At 34.1% G+C, this 19,263-nt stretch overlaps 7 protein-coding genes across 7 annotated transcripts; 3 read left to right on the forward strand and 4 right to left on the reverse strand.

Annotated features, from left to right (window-relative positions):
• Positions 1 to 228: 228 nt before the first annotated feature.
• On the reverse strand, positions 229 to 2,124 carry LOC104762039 (ubiquitin-conjugating enzyme E2 7). The gene is made up of 6 exons (XM_010485245.3): positions 1,821 to 2,124; positions 1,619 to 1,721; positions 1,112 to 1,209; positions 901 to 1,001; positions 651 to 728; positions 229 to 548 (listed from the first exon to the last, which is right to left on the reverse strand). The coding sequence occupies exons 1-6, from the start codon at positions 1,861 to 1,863 to the stop codon at positions 471 to 473; spliced, it is 501 nt and encodes a 166-aa protein (XP_010483547.1). The 5' UTR covers positions 1,864 to 2,124; the 3' UTR covers positions 229 to 470.
• A 1,735-nt stretch (positions 2,125 to 3,859) lies between these two features.
• On the reverse strand, positions 3,860 to 5,858 carry LOC147923081 (uncharacterized). Its single transcript, XM_087497900.1, has 6 exons — positions 5,823 to 5,858; positions 5,491 to 5,742; positions 5,372 to 5,410; positions 4,984 to 5,283; positions 4,369 to 4,887; positions 3,860 to 4,291 (listed from the first exon to the last, which is right to left on the reverse strand). Exons 1-6 carry the CDS (start codon positions 5,856 to 5,858, stop codon positions 4,016 to 4,018), a joined length of 1,422 nt encoding a protein of 473 aa, XP_087354026.1. The 3' UTR covers positions 3,860 to 4,015.
• A 1,507-nt stretch (positions 5,859 to 7,365) lies between these two features.
• LOC104762040 (CLAVATA3/ESR (CLE)-related protein 46) lies at positions 7,366 to 8,095 on the forward strand. Its single transcript, XM_010485246.3, has 3 exons — positions 7,366 to 7,506; positions 7,644 to 7,711; positions 7,789 to 8,095. The coding sequence occupies exons 1-3, from the start codon at positions 7,422 to 7,424 to the stop codon at positions 7,864 to 7,866; spliced, it is 231 nt and encodes a 76-aa protein (XP_010483548.1). The 5' UTR covers positions 7,366 to 7,421; the 3' UTR covers positions 7,867 to 8,095.
• Positions 8,096 to 8,830: 735 nt separating this feature from the next.
• On the reverse strand, positions 8,831 to 9,650 carry LOC104762041 (non-specific lipid-transfer protein 4). Its single transcript, XM_010485247.3, has 2 exons — positions 9,177 to 9,650; positions 8,831 to 9,036 (listed from the first exon to the last, which is right to left on the reverse strand). Exons 1-2 carry the CDS (start codon positions 9,617 to 9,619, stop codon positions 9,027 to 9,029), a joined length of 453 nt encoding a protein of 150 aa, XP_010483549.2. The 5' UTR covers positions 9,620 to 9,650; the 3' UTR covers positions 8,831 to 9,026.
• Positions 9,651 to 12,566: 2,916 nt separating this feature from the next.
• LOC104762042 (non-specific lipid-transfer protein 4) lies at positions 12,567 to 13,334 on the forward strand. Its single transcript, XM_010485248.3, has 2 exons — positions 12,567 to 12,991; positions 13,139 to 13,334. The coding sequence occupies exons 1-2, from the start codon at positions 12,663 to 12,665 to the stop codon at positions 13,146 to 13,148; spliced, it is 339 nt and encodes a 112-aa protein (XP_010483550.1). The 5' UTR covers positions 12,567 to 12,662; the 3' UTR covers positions 13,149 to 13,334.
• A 2,029-nt stretch (positions 13,335 to 15,363) lies between these two features.
• LOC104762043 (non-specific lipid-transfer protein 3) lies at positions 15,364 to 16,145 on the forward strand. The gene is made up of 2 exons (XM_010485249.3): positions 15,364 to 15,784; positions 15,931 to 16,145. Exons 1-2 carry the CDS (start codon positions 15,447 to 15,449, stop codon positions 15,938 to 15,940), a joined length of 348 nt encoding a protein of 115 aa, XP_010483551.2. The 5' UTR covers positions 15,364 to 15,446; the 3' UTR covers positions 15,941 to 16,145.
• Positions 16,146 to 16,569: 424 nt separating this feature from the next.
• LOC104762044 (WUSCHEL-related homeobox 2) lies at positions 16,570 to 17,781 on the reverse strand. Its single transcript, XM_010485250.3, has 2 exons — positions 17,418 to 17,781; positions 16,570 to 17,102 (listed from the first exon to the last, which is right to left on the reverse strand). Exons 1-2 carry the CDS (start codon positions 17,719 to 17,721, stop codon positions 16,633 to 16,635), a joined length of 774 nt encoding a protein of 257 aa, XP_010483552.1. The 5' UTR covers positions 17,722 to 17,781; the 3' UTR covers positions 16,570 to 16,632.
• Between the last annotated feature and the right edge of the window lie 1,482 nt (positions 17,782 to 19,263).

Genomic DNA, 19,263 nt, shown 5'->3' on the forward strand with positions numbered 1-19,263 from the left:
GATGACATGACGCAGTTTTTATACTTTGAATCGGAACTGCATGCATGCCGGTTTTTATTTGATAAACCGGCATGGGTTGTGATGACGACAACGACTTTGCAAGTTACAATGCATATAAAAAAAGCTATGATAAGGAAAGCGATGCCGTTCCAAGTGCAGTGGCACAAACAAACAAACAAACAAACTGTGAAGTGTAAAGAAGACAAAATCAGAGAACAAAGAAGCCAGAGTTCTAAACGAATGAAATTTATAATTTTAATGCCAGTTTCTCAAGAACAACACTTTTTGCTCAACCAAACACTTTTCAGAACGCTCTAGTTCTCTCGAACGCGACAAAAAAGAGATGTAAACCGAGTTATAACAAGTTGCCTTTGTGGACAGTTTTGTGAAGGGTTTCAGATAGGAATATGAAGAACTTTTTTGATGAAACTCCAGCAGCGATCTCAGAGGTGTCAAGATTGAAAGTTGATTCACAACATTTCTTGAGACTTTCTGACACAGCGGCTCACTTTCTTCTTGAACTCGTCTCTCTTGTCTCTCCATTCTTTCTGCACAAGAGAAAAAAAAACACACACAAAAAATCATAAGCATGTTCTGCTCTTAATTGCAAGCTATGTGCACTAAATCTGATGAGCAACTAAAATACTCACAGCAGCTTCAACGTTTGCTGGAGACTCATCATTTGGACCAGAAAGCATTGATATGATACTCAACATAATACTTTCAACCTGAAACACCACAATTTTTATCGCCGCGGCATGAGAATGTGAGACCAGAAATAAATCACCTAGTGATCCATTTAAAGTATAGTAACTGAATCTGCTACTCTGAAGCAGAACACTGACATGTAATGGAAAGAAAAATGAAAAAAGAAACTCAAAAAACAAGTTTTAAACATACTGTATGAACAGGGGTCCAGCGCTCGCTTGCAAGCTCATAACCGCTAGGATCATCACCAGGAGGATGAAGAATAGAGATGCAAACACGACCATCAGAATAAACTGCAGTGTAGATACAAGGAAACGCATTCAAGCCAAAGTACTAGACATATTCTGTTCATCATATATTCCTTTTGAATCCTCTTCCAAATACACAGAGAACAAACACTAACCGTTAGGATGCCACATATCCGAAGTAAACCTCACGGTCGGTGGGCTATTGGGATAGTTTTGCGGGAAGGTCATAATAGCGTTAAAGAAGCCTCCTTCACTGCAATAAACACCCAAGTTCTTAAAACCAATATATGCACAAGCAAATCTTTGGCAAAGTATCATTAACAAAGAACATTGCTAACAAAGGTGGAAACTCAGATACCAAATCTGTTTCCAATATAATCCCATTGAGAAGCAATTTGATATACAAAGATCATTGAGTTAAAACTATACAAGAACAAACCTAAATCAAGAATTAAAAAAAAAATTCCAATACAATTATGTGATCTATAATAATGTTCAAATCTCAAGACAACAATAACATATGAATCAAGAATCCGGAAAAAAAACAATAACACATGAATCAAGAATCAAGAATCCGAAAAAACCAATGAAACTTGAATCAAGAAACCTAAAAAAATCTGAAAAGAAAGGAAATAAGGGGGAAGCAGAGGGAGGGCGTTTACTAGAGAGTATCAGGAGGTCCGATAATGGTAACGCTCCATTCGAATATATTCTTGTCATCAACGAGACCAGCTGAGAATCCATCTACAGGATGCTTACAGAGATCTGAAACACAACAACAACAAATCGAATTTAGATAAAATAATATTACAATAAAAAGAGGAGAGAAAGAGAGATTGATTTCAATTGGCTTTGTGGTTGTGCCTTTGAGTTGTTTCTGAAGGAGAAGGCTAGCTTGCGAAGCCATGGCTGATAAATCGATCGAGAGAGAGATTTTTATTTTCTTTTTTTATATGACAAAACAAAAAAAGTTCTGAGAATTTTATTTTCGTTGTGAATTTTGATGTTTTGTTATTACGAAGAAGAAGAAGAAGAACGCATACAGATGATGATGATGGGGGAAGGAGGGCTAGGGTCTGCTACGGGCATTCCTTTTCTGTACTTTACTATTTCTATCCAATAAGGTTTCGAGAACCTTCTACTTTCAGTTAAGTTTACTCTTAAAAGTAAAAAAAAAAAAAAGTTCTTAACGATTTTTTATTTGGTTTGGAGAGATTCTCGGTTTAGTTTCGGTTTAGTCAGATAAATTGCTAGAAAAACCAACAAATCTGTATTGATTTAAGATTGACATCGTTATTAAGATATTTGATTTTGATTTTGATTTATTGTATTATTGAGATCAAATTAAAATCAAGTTGCCATCTTAGTGTGATCCAGACTTTTCTGTATAAAAGGGCCATATGACTAATTGAAGGACACGTTAATCATTTTCATTATATTGTCGTCACCCTTATACATAATACAGAATTATTATATGAAAAAAAAAGGTACATAATGAAACAAAAACTTTAATCCATGTTATAAGGATCGGCGCCTCGACATATACAATAGTGCAAAGCAATCACAAGACATCCACAACAACAACAACAACAACAAAACAAAAAAAAACACAATTAACAATAGTCTTCTTACAGCAGCCTAAAAATATTTTATATATCATCACTTTATTTTCATGATCGAGATCAGCAGTTCTGTGAGGATAAATTTTTTTAGAAATCACATGTTTGGGTAAATGCGACCAATACTTATAAACATAACGGTAATTAAGCTTCGCCTGTGAAAAAAAAACAAAATTCATAAGAGACATACATTGATACAATATATCTGATATGTCGTGGTGGATTTTTTTTTGTTTTAATGAACGATTTCGTGGTGGTTATGATGATAACACCTAAATGATGACTTATGAAAAGTTAAAGTGAACTTGAAATGAAGGCCGCAAAATCTTGCCGACGTATAATATATTACGTACGGTGACTGTGAAGTGTGAACGAACGTTCTCAAGTTAGTAGTAGCTGCGTGACCAAGTTTGTACAAAAGAAATTAAGATTAAACTAGGTTTAATTGATCGACTTGGTCCAGTTTTTATTGGTCGCATATGAGACTCATTCTTAGGTAAATAAATAATAGGCAAACAATTCAAAAGATACTCTAATTAGGTTTTAGTCTAGATACCAAGAAAGTCTGGGCTAAAGATGTACTCATTTCGGACCGACCAGCAAGCAAGGTAAATACAAAGACCAACATAACTGAACGAATATCGGATTGTTATGTAGGCCAAATTAAAAAACGAACCATTCAAGCTGGCCTGCACAGAATGGAACATATAAGAAAATATGAAAGAAGTTGTAATGCGTTTTCCTATTTCTACAGACGTTATAATTTCTAAGTGGAAATGTCATTGCATAGGATCCCAAGATATGACATTTTAACCAGAGAATCTTACACTACAACAAATATGCACATTGTTAACCAGAGAAAAACGCTATCATAGGTCTTTGATAGCGTTTTCATGAGCGCTGTTTTAGGGCACTGTTATTATATGTACCCCATATACAATAGCACTTATTACGTATGCTATGTTATAAAAATATAACATAGCTTTAAGAAATTGCTATATTATCAAGATCATAATTTTGAAAAAATTTATACAACATTTGTTTTTTCGTGCTATGTTATAGTTTTATAGCATAGCTCTAATAAACTGCTGTATTATCAAGATTATAATTTTGCAAAAATTTATACAATATTTAATTTTTCGTGCTATGTTATACATATCTAATATAGCTGTTGCGAAATGCTGTTTTATCTTGTTTACTGTGCTATGGTATATTCTTTTATCATAACGTTTACCTGTACTTTTATAGCATTTTCTGATATGTGATTATAGCACACATAACCTGTTTTATAAAATCTCATAAAATCTGATTAATAAACGTCTCAGATCCAAAATACATAACAAAAGTCTCAAGAACATCAGTTTACCATCAAAGTCTCAAGAACATCCAAAATAAACAAGCAATCTCAAGTACTTAACATTACACAATAAAACCATCAGTTTAAGACATAATGACCTTGTTCTCTGGCCAAGCAATGCAGGAGCTAAGTGCATCTTCAATAATCTCTATTTCATCGGATGGCCTCCAAACTTTTACATTTTTCACCTTCACAACATCTATCCACACTTTAACTGCATTAGAACCCAAGCGAGTAAAGTGAACCTTATGTTCTGGATCATTTGTTCCCCATCGTCCTTCAGCCACAACCCTATTCTTTTCAGTTAAATCCATCAACTTGCACTTCTTATTCTCCTTGGAAATAACTTTATTAATGCGCTGCCATGTTTACAATATAAACCATCAGTCATCATATAATTAACAAAAACAACTTCATAACATATGAAAACACTTACTGGAGACTTCCTGAGAGGAGACTGTGATGGTAAAGTATTCTTTATTGGTGATATTGGACCCGTTGCATCATCAACAGGAGACTTAGAACCAGATGCAGACTTAGAAGACATAGATGCAGATTTGGCCTGCGATGCAGCCTTTGAAGCTGTTGCTGAAGTTTTGGACTCTGTAGCAGACTTAGAAGCTGTGGCTGCAGACTTGGCCTTTGATGCAGACAAAGAAGCATGTGATGTAGCATTCTGACCAGTTGGAGTTGAGGGATTTTCAAAATCAACCTTACTCAGGGGCCAAGATACGTAAGCCATCAAACAGTCCTCAAGAAATGACATTTCAGCTGTAGGTCTCCATAGTGATGTATCAGGCTGCTTTACTGAATCCACAAATACTTTAACTGCTTTTGGTCCAAGAGGAATTCCGTTAACCAACGCACTTGGTTCTTGTGTCTCCCAACGCCCCTCAGCAACAATGACGTCACCCTTAGACAAATCCAATAGTTTACATTTGTTTCCTTGTATACCCTGTTAAACACAATCAGTAAACAAATCCAATATAATTAATTAGCATTATAGACAGGGGTAATACATTGCTAACACATTGCTAGAAATTATAAATACCATAGGGGCAATGTCTTCCATTTGGATGTTGTTGTCTACCAGTCTACACTTATCAGTTGGCCATGCGATTATATGTCCAACAGCTTCTTTCATATGAAAGATCTTTTGTGCAGGTCTCCATAGAAATGCATCTGGTTTATATGCAGCTTCAACTAACACTTTGAGATCATAAGGGCCAAGACGACAGTCATTCACTATGTCATCCGGATCAGAAGAAAGAATCCGACCCTCACCAACATTTTCATCAATGTCAGACCAATCAACAAACACACACTTAGGATGTGCTCTTTTGTTTACACTCTGCAACAATTTCATGAGCAACTAAGAATCATAAACGACACTAAGAAGAATCACTTAGCTGATATGAAAAGAAGTAAGAATATGTTACTCTTGCAGCTGAGTTTTCATCCATTTCAGCTTCTGGTCTCTGTAACATAAACAAAAATAACATCAATTTATATTACTCTAACTGGCTGATGAATAGTAGAGAACTCTTAAGTATCTAACCTGATTCTTGATTCTGCCAAGTTCACTTTCCAAGGCATTGACCTGTTTTACTAATTTTACTTGCCGCTCTTCCATTTCAGCCATACACTTGCTCTGCATTTGTAAACAAGCTAATTTGGTCTTACTCATGCCTCTACCCATTGCCCTCAGCCTACCAGAATTGTCAGGTCCTAAAAGCTTGGCGAGGTGATCTTCATCTGGATTTGTTAAAAATGCTGGAGCATCACTTCCACCAATTTCAGCTGCTTTTTGCTGAAAAACATAAAGACAGTTTCAGGTTTTACTAGTCGATAACACACTATTTACTGGTGTACAACTCTATTCAGACTTACAATCAAATCAGCTGCATTCGTATCTTTGAAATTCATCTACTGACTTCACATCTCCATGATGATACCAATCACTATGCACCTTGTATGCCTCATCCATCCCTCTTATTACAAGATGCTCAACCACAACACTGTTTAACTGTCGTACTACATTACGACAGTCTTTACAAGGACATATTATCATTTCTATGTCACCTAAAGCCGCAGACACATCCCTTACAAATTTCCAAGCTCCACTTTTATAACCAGGATCAGCTCTTCAATGGATAATTAAAGAAAAAAATCATAACTAAAAGAACATCTTAAAGTATCCAAACCCAAAATAAAACCTAATTATGAAATATAATTCCTTACCTGCATAGATGCACCCATGCCTTGTCCAACATTATATGTTATAATATAAATTTTAACCTTTATAGATAAAATAGAGATACATATTATACAAAGCTCACATTAAGCAACAATTCAGACAATACTGCACTACTTCAGACACATACAGATGCTCTTAAACCAATATCTAACTGTGTAAAATCTCACTAATCTAATCACTATTTATACGAATCAGACTCAAAGGACAAAACATAGCAATCACCAATATTCGTGTGTAATAATAATGTTTAACTATTGGTTGAGTGATACTAACCTGTTGTGTGAGTACAGAGAAATGAGAAGCTTCAGTTCCCCAACATTTCAATCACCAACACTTGGGAAAAAAAAAAAATCGTTCAGTTTATGAAGGCGCAAATACTCAAATCCAAAAGCTATTTTTGAGTCAAATCTGTAAATAATCGAACCCTAACAAAACAGATGGATTCGAAACTCCACATTCTCAAAATCTGTAAATAATCGAACCCTAAAAAACAGATAACGAAATAAATCTAGATAAATCGAACCCTAACAAAACAGATAACTAAATCTGACCCTTATCGAAATCAAAAGCTGTTTGAAATCACAAATAATCGAAACAAATAACGAAATTAGGAGGAAGAAGAAAGACATGCCTCAAAAATGGATTCGAGCTATCAATTGCGATGGATATGGAGATTTAGGGCGAAATTGGGGCTTTTCACAAACGGCGAAATTGGGGCTTTTCACAAACGGCGATAAAACTGAAGAATTGATAAGAAATTTAGAAGAATTTGAGCACACACAGAGAATTTAGAAGAAGAAATCTTCTTAGGTTGAGCTTAGGTTGTAACGAGAGAGAGAGAGAGAGTGTGTCGAGTTTTTGGGTTTTTTTTTTATTTGGCGATTAAGTGAATAATTTCACTAAGTATTGGCGGACAAAAGTCACTTTTGTTTCCCGCTACATAATTTTCCTATCATAGCGTTAATAAGATGCTATTAAAAAGTAAGCGAAAAAAAATCTCATCTTTCATAGCAGTGACGGAAAATGAGCTATATCCGTCTGCTATCAATGTACATATTTGTTGTAGTGTTACATGGTTTCTTCAAGCCAAGTAATCATCACGGTTCTCTAAGGAGAGTACCAACTAGATGTGACAAAATTGTTTTCTTGTGCCTTGTTAACTATACATCCAATATATATATATATATATATATGATAACAATAAGCTAATTCTCTATAACTTCAAAATAAAAATGCAAAGACATGATATCATCATCAAGCTTCTCCTTATCATCTGCCTCTTCCTCAGCAGAATCCTGACTCGGGAATGCCGAGAAGGTAATCTCATTACTCACTCTCTCGTGTGTGTGTGTGTGCGGTAGTGTTAGGTTTACATGTATTATATAATGTGTTATAAATTGAGGGCATGGTTCTTTGCACTCTTATATACTAACCTCTGTTTTTGCTTGTAACAGTCCATTTCAAGATTGGACCAGAAAAGATCATCACAAAACCGAATTACGGTAGAGTGATACCAACTTGGGTAAGGAGATCAAGATTTTTACAGATACCCATTCAAGGACATAAGGAATCGTTATAACATCTTTCTTATGGAAATAGGTTGAAGAGAAAAAGTGGCATAAGCACCCATCCGGACCTAACCCAACAGGAAATCGCCACCCACCGGACAACCCTTGAGTCAATAACAGAACAGTTGTTCCCAGCAAAAGAGTCTTATAAGTCAATGTCTAATAGTATATCTCTTTAGAAGATGTAATAAGGAGTGAAGCAGCTTATACGAGGGAGTGTAACGAGTGTTACTTAAAAGTTGCAGATCCAATGTGTGTTTTAAACATATGTACTCTAGTAAACAACATATATGTTTAATTCGATGAAGATAAATACAAAAGAAGAGGTTTTTTATTAACAGCAAGCACAGCCTCTAGGTTGCTACCATAAACAGAGCCGTCTTAACAGAGCAAAACATGTGAAATTCCAAGTTGATATTTTGAAGAGATAAAAGACTACAGATATTATTATTAAGGATAATTTGTGGGATATCACATTCCATATGTTTCTAGTTCCTCAGCCATTCAATAGTGAACTTGAATCTTCGATATACCCTTACCAGTTGTCACTATAAGAACTTTGTATCAATTTTTCCTTTTGAAAATATCTTAAACTTTCTGGTAATACAGCAGTGAATTCACCGAAAACTGAAGAATCCTCTCGCTGAGATTGAATACCTCTGTGGTGAGATTCACGACCAATTTCACGAAGGCCATAAGCAAAGGTGGAAAATGTATCCATGAGACGGTATCCAAATTCATTTAAGTCTTTTTTCGTTTCTTAATAAAAAATTGAACTGAATTTTGTTTTTCATAAGAATTTTTAAAATTAAATTTAGATTACTGATTCACAATTTTATACTTCTTTTTTTTGTCATGTATTAAATTTAAAGTTCGATTTGACGGCTGGGCTAACATTAGTAAAACCGTTTCTTCATCGAATTTCCAAATAGTATTTTGTATCACAATTTTGTATATTCACTCCAATACTAGGAGCTAATCAATATTATTGGTTACTTGTAGAATTCTTCACTATATGATTATCACGTTCGACGTTCGAATGAGTTGGATGAAAGATATAATTAAAGCGAAGATGATTAATAAGGCAGTATTACTATATCTTAAACATGTAAGATACAAGTATACAGCATAAAAAAAGCAACAAAGCATCAAACAGACAAAGACATGCATGGTAAATATCAGCTTCGATAGCCGACTTTTATTTTACTATTACGATATACGAAACCAAACTCCTCAGGCAAATGATGACGTAAAGCTCTCCCATTAATTTCACTTGATACTGCAACAATACAGACGATCAAAAGTATAAATAATTACGTCATTAGAAAAACTAAATCATATCGTCTCAAGATCAAGTAACTAGCCAAGTGTGGAAAAATAATATTGGAAAGGGAGAGAATACGAGGATAAAGAACTTACGTGGCGCAGTTAGTGCTGGTGGAGATGGGGTAGGGAATGCTAACACCACACTTTCCAGGAAGGCTTGAGGCTAGACTTGGGTTAATGCCCTTGGCAGCGGACTGTAAGCATCGGCAAGCTTGTTGGCGGTCCGGTGTGGTTTGAGCCATACCGTTCAACTTTTTGACTCCTGCACAACACGGAGGTGGCACCGCTCCACCTTTTGCTAGATAGCCTCCACATGGAGCCAAGCTACTTGCCACTGTGCCACATGTGATTGCTGCATCTACTGATGCAACTATGCACACAGTCAAAACAAGGCATGTAAAGAACCTCAAAGCGAAAGCCATTGTGTTTGCTCTTCTTTTTGGGTGATAGATGATAACAATGTTAATTAGCTTGTGTTTTCGTTGTTGGATGTGAGAAAAATGGAAAGTGAGGATGGGTTTATATAGGGATTTCATTTGGCCATGGGAGAAAATATGATGACTAAGTAGGGGTAGTTTTTAGTTAGTACGTAGTTTTTATTTATTTATTTTTGTTTTTCTTTAGTTTGGTAGGACGTAGTTGGATTTGCATTTATTTTTTGATAAAAAAGTTTGCATTTATTTTTTGATAAAAAAGTTTGCATTTATTTCATTCATTCTATCTAGTGTCTTCTACTAACTAGAATAATTATTTTTTTCAGTCATATATAAACTGATAAACAATAAAATAATGTTTCAGAATGTACAAAAAAGTGATACGTTCATGTATCTAAACTGTTAGAAAAAGGATTTATTTCCCTTTAAAAAATTGGTCATTCATGTTTTGAGCGATGTTTATATGAAATTGTATCTTTATTGTACAGAATCAAATAAAATGTCAGCTACTAAAATTAAATAGTTAAATACCGTCAAATTTAATGCGAGGTGCAGCTGAGGGACACGTGTATCCACCACTAAACATCACACAACTCTAATATAACTAGCAGTTAGCACCATATCTCACATTAACTAACTATCGATTTTTTTTGAACTGCCATTGTCTATGGCCATTAGATTTAGCAAAGTTCACATTTTATAACTTTCTACATAATTGAATGAGATAGATGCTGTATGGAGTTTTTTCTTCCAAATTTCGTATATATAATCAATAATACAAATACGTTTGTATACACAACAAAAAGTTTTATCATAAAAAAAAAAAAGGTTTTATCATATGTCAGTATAATAGAGCGATAAAATTCGAGTCTTTTAATAACCATTAACCAAATTACCAAAACTAGTCTCAAGCGATATGTACACACCAAACCGAATTTGTCTTTTGTACATATGATAGAATGCTATATTTCCCTCAATAGCAGATTAACACTTTCTCTCTATTAGCCACAAACTCATAACCACTGAAATCACATGCATTCTCATCATCTCATGCATCGCTTATACTTACACATATACACAGTTCCTATTATATTTGTTCTACGCATGTGATGGTGCTTCTCTAATGTCTCACAGAGTTTTGAACGTGAAGGGTTGATATATAGTCTTGGATACTATCGGCCAAAAACCGTCAAACAACATCGTACAAGATTGATAAATCTCCACAAGACCACAAGTGTAGTACACTGGTACGTGGTTGAAAGTCTCAATTTAACCACACAAACCTCTGCCGACACTAATGTAATAATTATTTCACGTTATTCTGTTCCTAAGGTTTTTATCAACTCAATATTTAAATTCTGTAAAACATCATTCATATCAGTTTTATGATAATATCATGATCTTTAAAATAAAATTAAGATAACCAGTGTAATTTCATATATTTTTATATTAAATTGCAATTTTTAAAAAAAATGCTTCCAAAGATATTATTTTTCCGCATCACTTCAATTGATGTTTTATAATTTTTTCTTTGTTTCATTTTAAACAATATTTTCAAGATTTTATCAAATGTGTCTTTTTTTTTACCATTGATATTTTGCAACACGTTTATTTTAATTTATTGGTTGGATTAAAGTTACTTAATAATGTTTCTATGTTAAAAAGATAAATTAAAAATGAAAATTATTATGTGAGTTTAAATTTGTGTGTAAAATTCTTAAATACCAATTAAAATGAAACAGAGAAAATATGATATTTAGATATTTCGATATGGTCTCCATCTTATATATTTTTTAAAAATAAGAAAGTTTCTTAATTGTTCTAAGATATACACAACATGTAACAAATGTAAATTGTTTGATACTAAAAAAGATAGTAAAAATGACTATAATATAGCTAAATATTATGAGAGCAATCGAGAGCAATAGAAAAACAAGAATTTTAGAAAACAAATGGTTGTGCAATTGTAACTTCGAATGAAGAGGGGAAGGACTGCGTCCTAGGCTTTTAGTATAATTTTATCCATAAATTTCTTTGGAACAAAAAAGAAACATGTAAAAGCAAGTCACATTTCACCTCTCAATTTTTTTATTTCTCTTTTTGGTGATGGGCACCACATCTCAAATTACGCACCAACTATCAACTGCAAAACAACTTCCACATCTCAAATTGAACAACTAATTAATCACACCATGCTCAATCTTTTTCTGCCCCATACTGTACTAGAACAATGACTAATTAACCAAATTTCATGCAAATAACATTATTTTGGCTTTCTTCACCAGGCTAATTATTAAATTTTGATATTATGCTTCACAAGAAACTGTTGGAATCATTTTTAAAAGTGATCATGTATTATCCACGGGCAAATTTTATTCATCTTTTATTAGAGTTTTTGAAGCGCAATTTTTTTTTTCTGTCACTGATCTGACCATATTAAATTAATTAATAGCAAAATTAAAGGTGGTCCAATGGATCTAGAGAATGTGATGGGGCTAGTTGGGAGATATCTGATGTTTATTAGTGTTGGGTACACGTGTCCCTCAGTTACACATTGCATTGAATGGGTCGGTATTCAATATTAATTCACATAGCACGAACTAATAGCAAATAGCTGATAAGTCAAAGATTGTGTATGAAACCAAAATATAATAATTTATTTGATAATGTATAAAAAAAAAAAAAAAAAAAAAATTTGATAATGTACTGAAGATACTACATTTTACACAATTCATCGCAATTCGTTCTACTATTTTATTTTGCCAAGCGATATTATTAACTCTCGAAGCATCACTCAAAACACTTATAATATCTAAAGATAACCAAATTGTTAAAAAGAACTACTAAATTCTAACATTTAGATATATTTGTAATCTTAAACAAATACATACTAAACATTGTTATACTATTGTTGTCAAAAACTAATGATCTGATTAGTAGAAGAAACTAGAAGGAATGAATGAAGTAAATGCAAATCCAACTACTAACAAACCCTACTTAGTCATCATATATTTTCCTATATGAAATCCCTATATAAACCCATCATCACCTTCCACTTTTCTCAAATCCAACTATCAAAACACAAGCTTAGAAAGAAAAAAAAATCAACTAATTTTGTTATCACCCGAAAAGAAGCACGAATACAATGGCTTTCGCTTTGAAGTTCTTTACATGCCTTGTTTTGACTGTGTGCATAGTTGCATCCGTAGATGCAGCAATCACATGTGGCACAGTGGTAAGTAGCTTGGCTCCATGTGGAGGCTATCTATCAAAAGGTGGGCCGGTGCCGCCTCCATGTTGTGCAGGAGTCAAAAAGTTGAACGGTATGGCTCAAACCACACCGGACCGCCAACAAGCTTGCCGCTGCTTACAGTCCGCTGCCAAGGGCATTAACCCAAGTCTAGCCTCAAGCCTTCCTGGAAAGTGTGGTGTTAGCATTCCCTACCCCATCTCCACCAGCACTAACTGCGCCACGTAAGTTTTTAATGCTCCTAATATTTTCTCCAATATATACTCCTTTTTTTTGTTAACCTGGTTAGTTACTCGATCTTCAGACGATATAATTTAGTTTTTTTCTAACGACGTAATTATTTATACTCTTGATCGTCTGTATTGTTGCAGCATCAAGTGAAATGGAAGCTTACCTCATCATTTGCCTGAAGAGTTTGGTTTCGTATCATAAGTAAAAATAAAACACACGGCTACCTAAGCTGATATTTACCATGCCTTTGCTTGTCTCGATGCTTTGTAATCTTTTCCTTTCATGTGTTGTATTAACGTGGTTCAGATATGATAATAGTACCTTCTTAATTAGCTAGTCATCTTCTCTTTAGATCTTTCTCCAACGCACTCGAACGTAATTATCATAAAGTGAAGCGTTCTCATAATTAAGTAACCAATAATATTAAGAAAAATACCCTAAAAGAACACTAAACCACACTATGTATAAATACGAAAAAGACATGCTGATGAATGTTTTTCTCCCATCCATTTACTGTTAAATTAAAAAATATTTTCTCATCCAGTTAGTGACTTTACTAATCCCTTCTCTTGACTTCATCTGCATTAATTATGATTTATCAAGTTTGTCAAAAAAAAAAAGATTTATCAAGCTTAACATGTGTTTCTCTACTTCAAAAAGTTCACTAGTATTATTTTTGTAAACTCAGCTACTGTAAAACAACAGTATATTTTCTTCAATTATTAACGGAAAAGAAAGAAAAAAAACTTTACGATGACCAACATAATTAAAACAGAAACGAGGATTCCTATCAAGTGATAGGTGCTACCTAGAGTATTTGAATTAGATGCAAAACCGACTTTTTCCACTGGGGGCTTATACTTTAGAAGAGCAATATATATCAAGATTCAAAACACTCTCAATTCACTGATGCAGCTCATTATTACTTTGTCCTAAGCTTATACGTTTGAAAAGACTCTGTTTTTCCTTTTCAGGTTTTTTTTCTTTTTCTTTTCACTTTGATTTAGATTTCGTAATTACATTAGGTTGGTGTTTAACGTAGTCGTCTATAGCTTCTCTAAAGATAGACCTCTAATGCTTGTGAAGGGGTCTTTGAGTTGAAATTAATAAGACTTATTTCCAGAATCCAGTTTTGCAAAAGAAAAAAAAAAAGTGCATTCTTTACAATTCTCAAACCTCTGTTTCTTCAATGAAATAAAAAACACAAAAATTCTCTAGCTTCTCGGCAACTTGAGAAACAAGCTTCTTTCTCCGCGCATATGAATCACCATTCACCAACCAAGCTAGTTCAATCTAAGGCCTCCCTTGTTCTCTTAACATTTTTTTTTATAACAATAATAAATTCAGCTTCCTACTTATCCTTTAAAGGTCTAAAACCTACGACAATTGATAGACAACAATAGTACTATAAATCTATAATAGGAAACGGTGGACAGAGCATTAATTAGAAATAAAAAGTGTTCCAATGGAATTGGAGAATATGACTAAAGTAGTTGGGAGAGTTGTGATGTTAATTGTTTGGATACACGTGTCCCTCGGTTTACAAATTGCATTAATTGGCCGGTAATTAACAGTATATAGATTTCGGCTAGTAGTTTTTAATTGTCTGAGTATGAACCACCCTCTCCGTCGACCTTTTAATTGTTAAACTTCTTTCAAAGAATATAATATATATGGACAACGAAGACCTTGCTTTTAAATCAAAACGTGTTTTCTAAATTAAGAAAGATAGCTTAGACGACATATATATATATATATACATTTGTGTGTGAGAACTGAAAAAAGATAGTGTACACAATAATAATAAAAAAAATAATTTTACACACGTAACTGATGAATATCAAAACAGTTAAGTAGATCAATTAACATAGTATTCACAGCTGAAAACAAATTAACTTGGTGTAGGATTACACATAGTTACGCTATGCATTACATTGGACGGTAATGATTTTTTTTTCTTTTTTTTTTGGTAATGAAATATACAATAATAGATCATGCTTTGCTAAAAATACGAATTCCTTGTGTGTGTAGTGCTTCAATATTAATTAGTATCAATATTCAAATCCTATAAATCGCTCAAAAGCATGATATAATTATATTAAAAAATATGCAAAGGCATGATAAAATTATATCAAAATCTGTATGATAGGTACGTATATTGATGTTTAGAATACACACTAGTCTATAATATAATACCATACTAAACAATTCATGTACATTCTTCTCCTTAACTAGTAGAAGAAACTAGAGGAAACGAATGACGTAAATGCAAATCCAACTACTAAGAAACCCTATTAGTTACTATTTTCCCCCTCATCTGAAATCCCTATATAAACCCATCATGACTTCCCACTTTTCTCACATTCAACAGCGAAACACATAGCTTAGAAAACAAAACTCAACGAAACTTCCAATTTTGTAATCACTCAAAAAAGAAGAGCAAATACAATGGCTTTGGGTCTCAGGTTCTTCACATGCCTCGTTTTTACGGTCTGCATAGTTGCATCAGCCGATGCAGCAATCTCATGCGGCACAGTGGCAAGTAGCTTGGCTCCATGTGCCAACTACCTGTCAAAAGGTGGAGTGGTACCAGGTCCGTGTTGTGAAGGAGTTAGAAGTTTGAACGGTATGGCTCAAACCACACCAGACCGCCAACAAGCATGCCGATGCCTACAGTCAACTGCAAAGGGCCTGTCTGGTCTCGACCCAAGTCTAGCCTCTGGCCTTCCTGGAAAGTGCGGTGTTACCATTCCATACCCCATCTCCATGAGCACTAACTGCGATAAGTAAGCTTTTTTTATTTATGTGCATAACCTCATATCCTCTCTTTTTTTCTTTAACTTGGCTACGTGCTCGATCTAAACACCATGATATATATAAAATCGTAATATTGTTATAACTTATAATCTTGGTATCGTCTGTATCGTTGCAGCGTCAAGTGAAGCGGGAGCTTATATCAGCACTTGCATGCAGATGACGGTTTAGCATAAGTAAAATAAAAGACGTCTATATATGGGCGCTGATCTCACCGTGCCTTTTTCTATAGGCTTTTTAATCTTTTGGTTGCTTCCGTTGTACTCTTAAAAATATGTTGAAGATATGATGATAGTACGGACTTAATCTTCTTTTAGTTATACATTTTTCCAACGCCTTCGTACACAGACATTAACTTAACGAACAACACCTACACTACTTTTTTGAATTTAATATTGATATATAACACTATTTTGACTCACCATTATGCATGAGGATCTAGACATTTTTCTCTAAACGGAAAACTTCAAATTCTTATCACAATGAAGGAAAAGGCAACATAGTTATATATTTTTAGTACTTAATTAGAACTTAATTAGAAGTACTTTTTTTACTTGATTTTAGAAGTGAAATTCTAATTAATTTTTAGATTCGATTAGGTTACATTTCGTTTCGTTGAAAATGTTTCTGAGTTCCTCTGGATCATGATAATTAATGTTACATTTCGTTTCAATTTTCAAATGTTCAATTCCTTGCATTTGGTTTAAATTAAAAACTACGAAAAGATGATAATAAACTTTTATCTCCAAACAGTTAATAAAAACAAAAACTTTCCAAAAAAAAAAGATAAAATAAAACATTATAGAACAGTAGTCGTACGTTACAGCCCATTTCCATTATTATCGCATCGACTAGAAGAACCACCACCAGAGAAGAAGTCGATCATAAACGGCTGCTCTCTTCCACCGTCATCGCCGAAACAAACCACCCGAGAATCACTCCCAGGGGCAAAACAGGAATTTCCCGCCCCAGCGTCACTAGTCCCATCCAAAGGCTGAAGTGGGAAAAGAGGAAGCGTCTCCCGTCCACCGGAATTGACGTTAATGCCCTCACCGTCAAAGTGATCACGAAGGGCAAATCGGTCAAATCTCGAAGACATGGACATTCTAGTTGTTCTTGTTGTTATGTCCGAGAGTTGCTTCTTATGATCTGTGATAACCCGTTTCTCGTAGCCACCACTCGGAATCACCACATTGTTTCTGTGAAGAAGATTGTTTGTGTAAACACTTCCATGTTGGTTGATATGATGATCACCTACTTGCTGCAAATAGTAGGGACTAACACAACCCACTTCATAACCAGAAAAATAAAATAAAAACATTTAGCAATTCTCAGTATTGTTGAAAACAATGAAATATAACATAAACTCACAATACACATCTCAAAATATTTCTACGATCATCTTTTTGTATCTAAAGCTATTATATTTTCTAGATGAACTTCACATGGTTTAATTACAAACCTCAAAAGTCTTTTTATCTTTTACTGGAGAAACCAAAAAAATATACGTCCACAGAATAACTTATGGTCGAGGTTTATGAAAAATTGTATAATAGAAGGGACGTAGAAGTTACGTAAGAAAGAATAAGGACGAGAAGTACGTGCCGTTTGAGCAAGGAGGAGGGTGAAAGAAACGGGAGGTTTTGTGGAGGAGACGGTTGAAGTAAGTGATACGCTCTTGTTTCTGCTTTTGACGTAGTCTAGCCTTATGGTTCTGGAACCAATAGAAGACGTTTTTACCCTCGATATGGCCGTACGCACGGAGCCTGCCGGTGATCTGCTGTATCTGATCGGCGCTAGGAGTTCGTATCCCTTGCTTATAAAGATTCTCCAGCAACGTTATCTGATCTTTCGTTGGGTTCCATCTTGAACTACTTGCGGTACTTCCTGCGTTACCTTCGTTTTCCATTTAAGTGTGGTTTAAAAAAGACCTATCATTTTTTTTGGAGAGGATTAGGGTTTAAATGGGATTTATGCATTTGGGTTTGAATGATGCATGAAATTCATGGGGAGGCTCATATTTATAGTGCCAACTTTAGTGAGGGAGTGGAACAGAGTCAAATGAAGAGAGAGATAGTGACATGCGTGTTGTTTTTTGTGCTTGGGACTCTGAAAACATCGCGTGGAGCGGCATGAGATGGTAAAAAAGAGGCTACTTTTTTAATGAGAAGACAAATAGAAAGAAAAATAATAATTTGGATCTATTGTGGTTATTATTTCTAAAATCTTGCAGCAATTTATATTGCGGCTACTAAAAAAGATAACAATAGTAGTTTCTATTTGACATCTTTAACCAAAAAAAAAAAAAATGTCAAATTTTCTATAACTATACATAAATATTTTCCTACGCAGATTTAAGTACCCGGCCCTTATCTTTTCTGGGGATTACGAATGTTTTTTTGAAAGTGTTATAATGAAGAAGAGCCATTAAAGTTTTGGAAATGTAAGAGATAGTAAGGATAAATACGAACGTTAAATATAATAGGGCGGCAAAAGATAGCTGGTTGGATTGTGTTCTTTGTAGGTCATGAGAAGGCCTATGTATCTAGTTTGCTTCGGAAATTGACAAATCTTATATTATATCATATTTTCTTTCATATAACACGACAATATGAAGTCGAGAGTCGCTTGGCTCTTCGATTTCTTAACGATCAGATTCAAACAGTTCCGAGCTAAGAAACAAATTCTTGATTATATTTGGTAAACCGTCAAACACTAGAAAACTCTAGTGGCTTACTTGTTGTGCTTCGTGGTCGCATTTCGTGAATCCAATGTCGACCTTATAATTTTCCTCGGTGAAGAGGGAAGAGGAAATTGAGAGTTCAGATTTGGACATGTCATTTCCTTTCAGATAGAGTAATGTTATCGATATCCGTACTACAACTTAAAAAGAAAAAACATAACTTTAAAATTATTAATGATAGCATATACTACAAATTTTCTAATTACAGATATATACCTCTGTCTCGTACTGTATTAAAAACTTATGGAGAGCATATACATGTTGTTTATATGTATAAATACAATATTATAGTTAGATGTTTTATAATTTAGCTTCAAAATGAAATCTAGACTAGTCAAATATAAAGTCAGAATTGAAGTTTACACAGTCCTGATTTCTGACTACCAGAAGGAAGCCATTATACGATTAGCTATCAATTAGTTGAAAGGTCATCGTGTTACGCCACGAACTTTAGATATGGAAATGTGCAATATGTACATATATATATATATATATGCAAATACTGTAAGAATTTGTGAGAAGTTGGCATGGGGAATGACAAAAATTGTGAAAGCAAAAGACATGCATGGCTTCAATTTGAGTCCCATAGGCACCTACGAATCTATAGGAGCAGAGATTTGCCTCGAGAAAGAATGAGACATATGACACCCTCTTCATTGATTTTCATGTTTTAATGAAATTGAAGCCACTTGATTCGTTCTGCATATA

Source organism: Camelina sativa, chromosome 18, assembly GCF_030686135.1.
Source record: "Camelina sativa cultivar CO46 ecotype springtype chromosome 18, ASM3068613v1".
Taxonomy (NCBI): domain Eukaryota; kingdom Viridiplantae; phylum Streptophyta; class Magnoliopsida; order Brassicales; family Brassicaceae; genus Camelina; species Camelina sativa.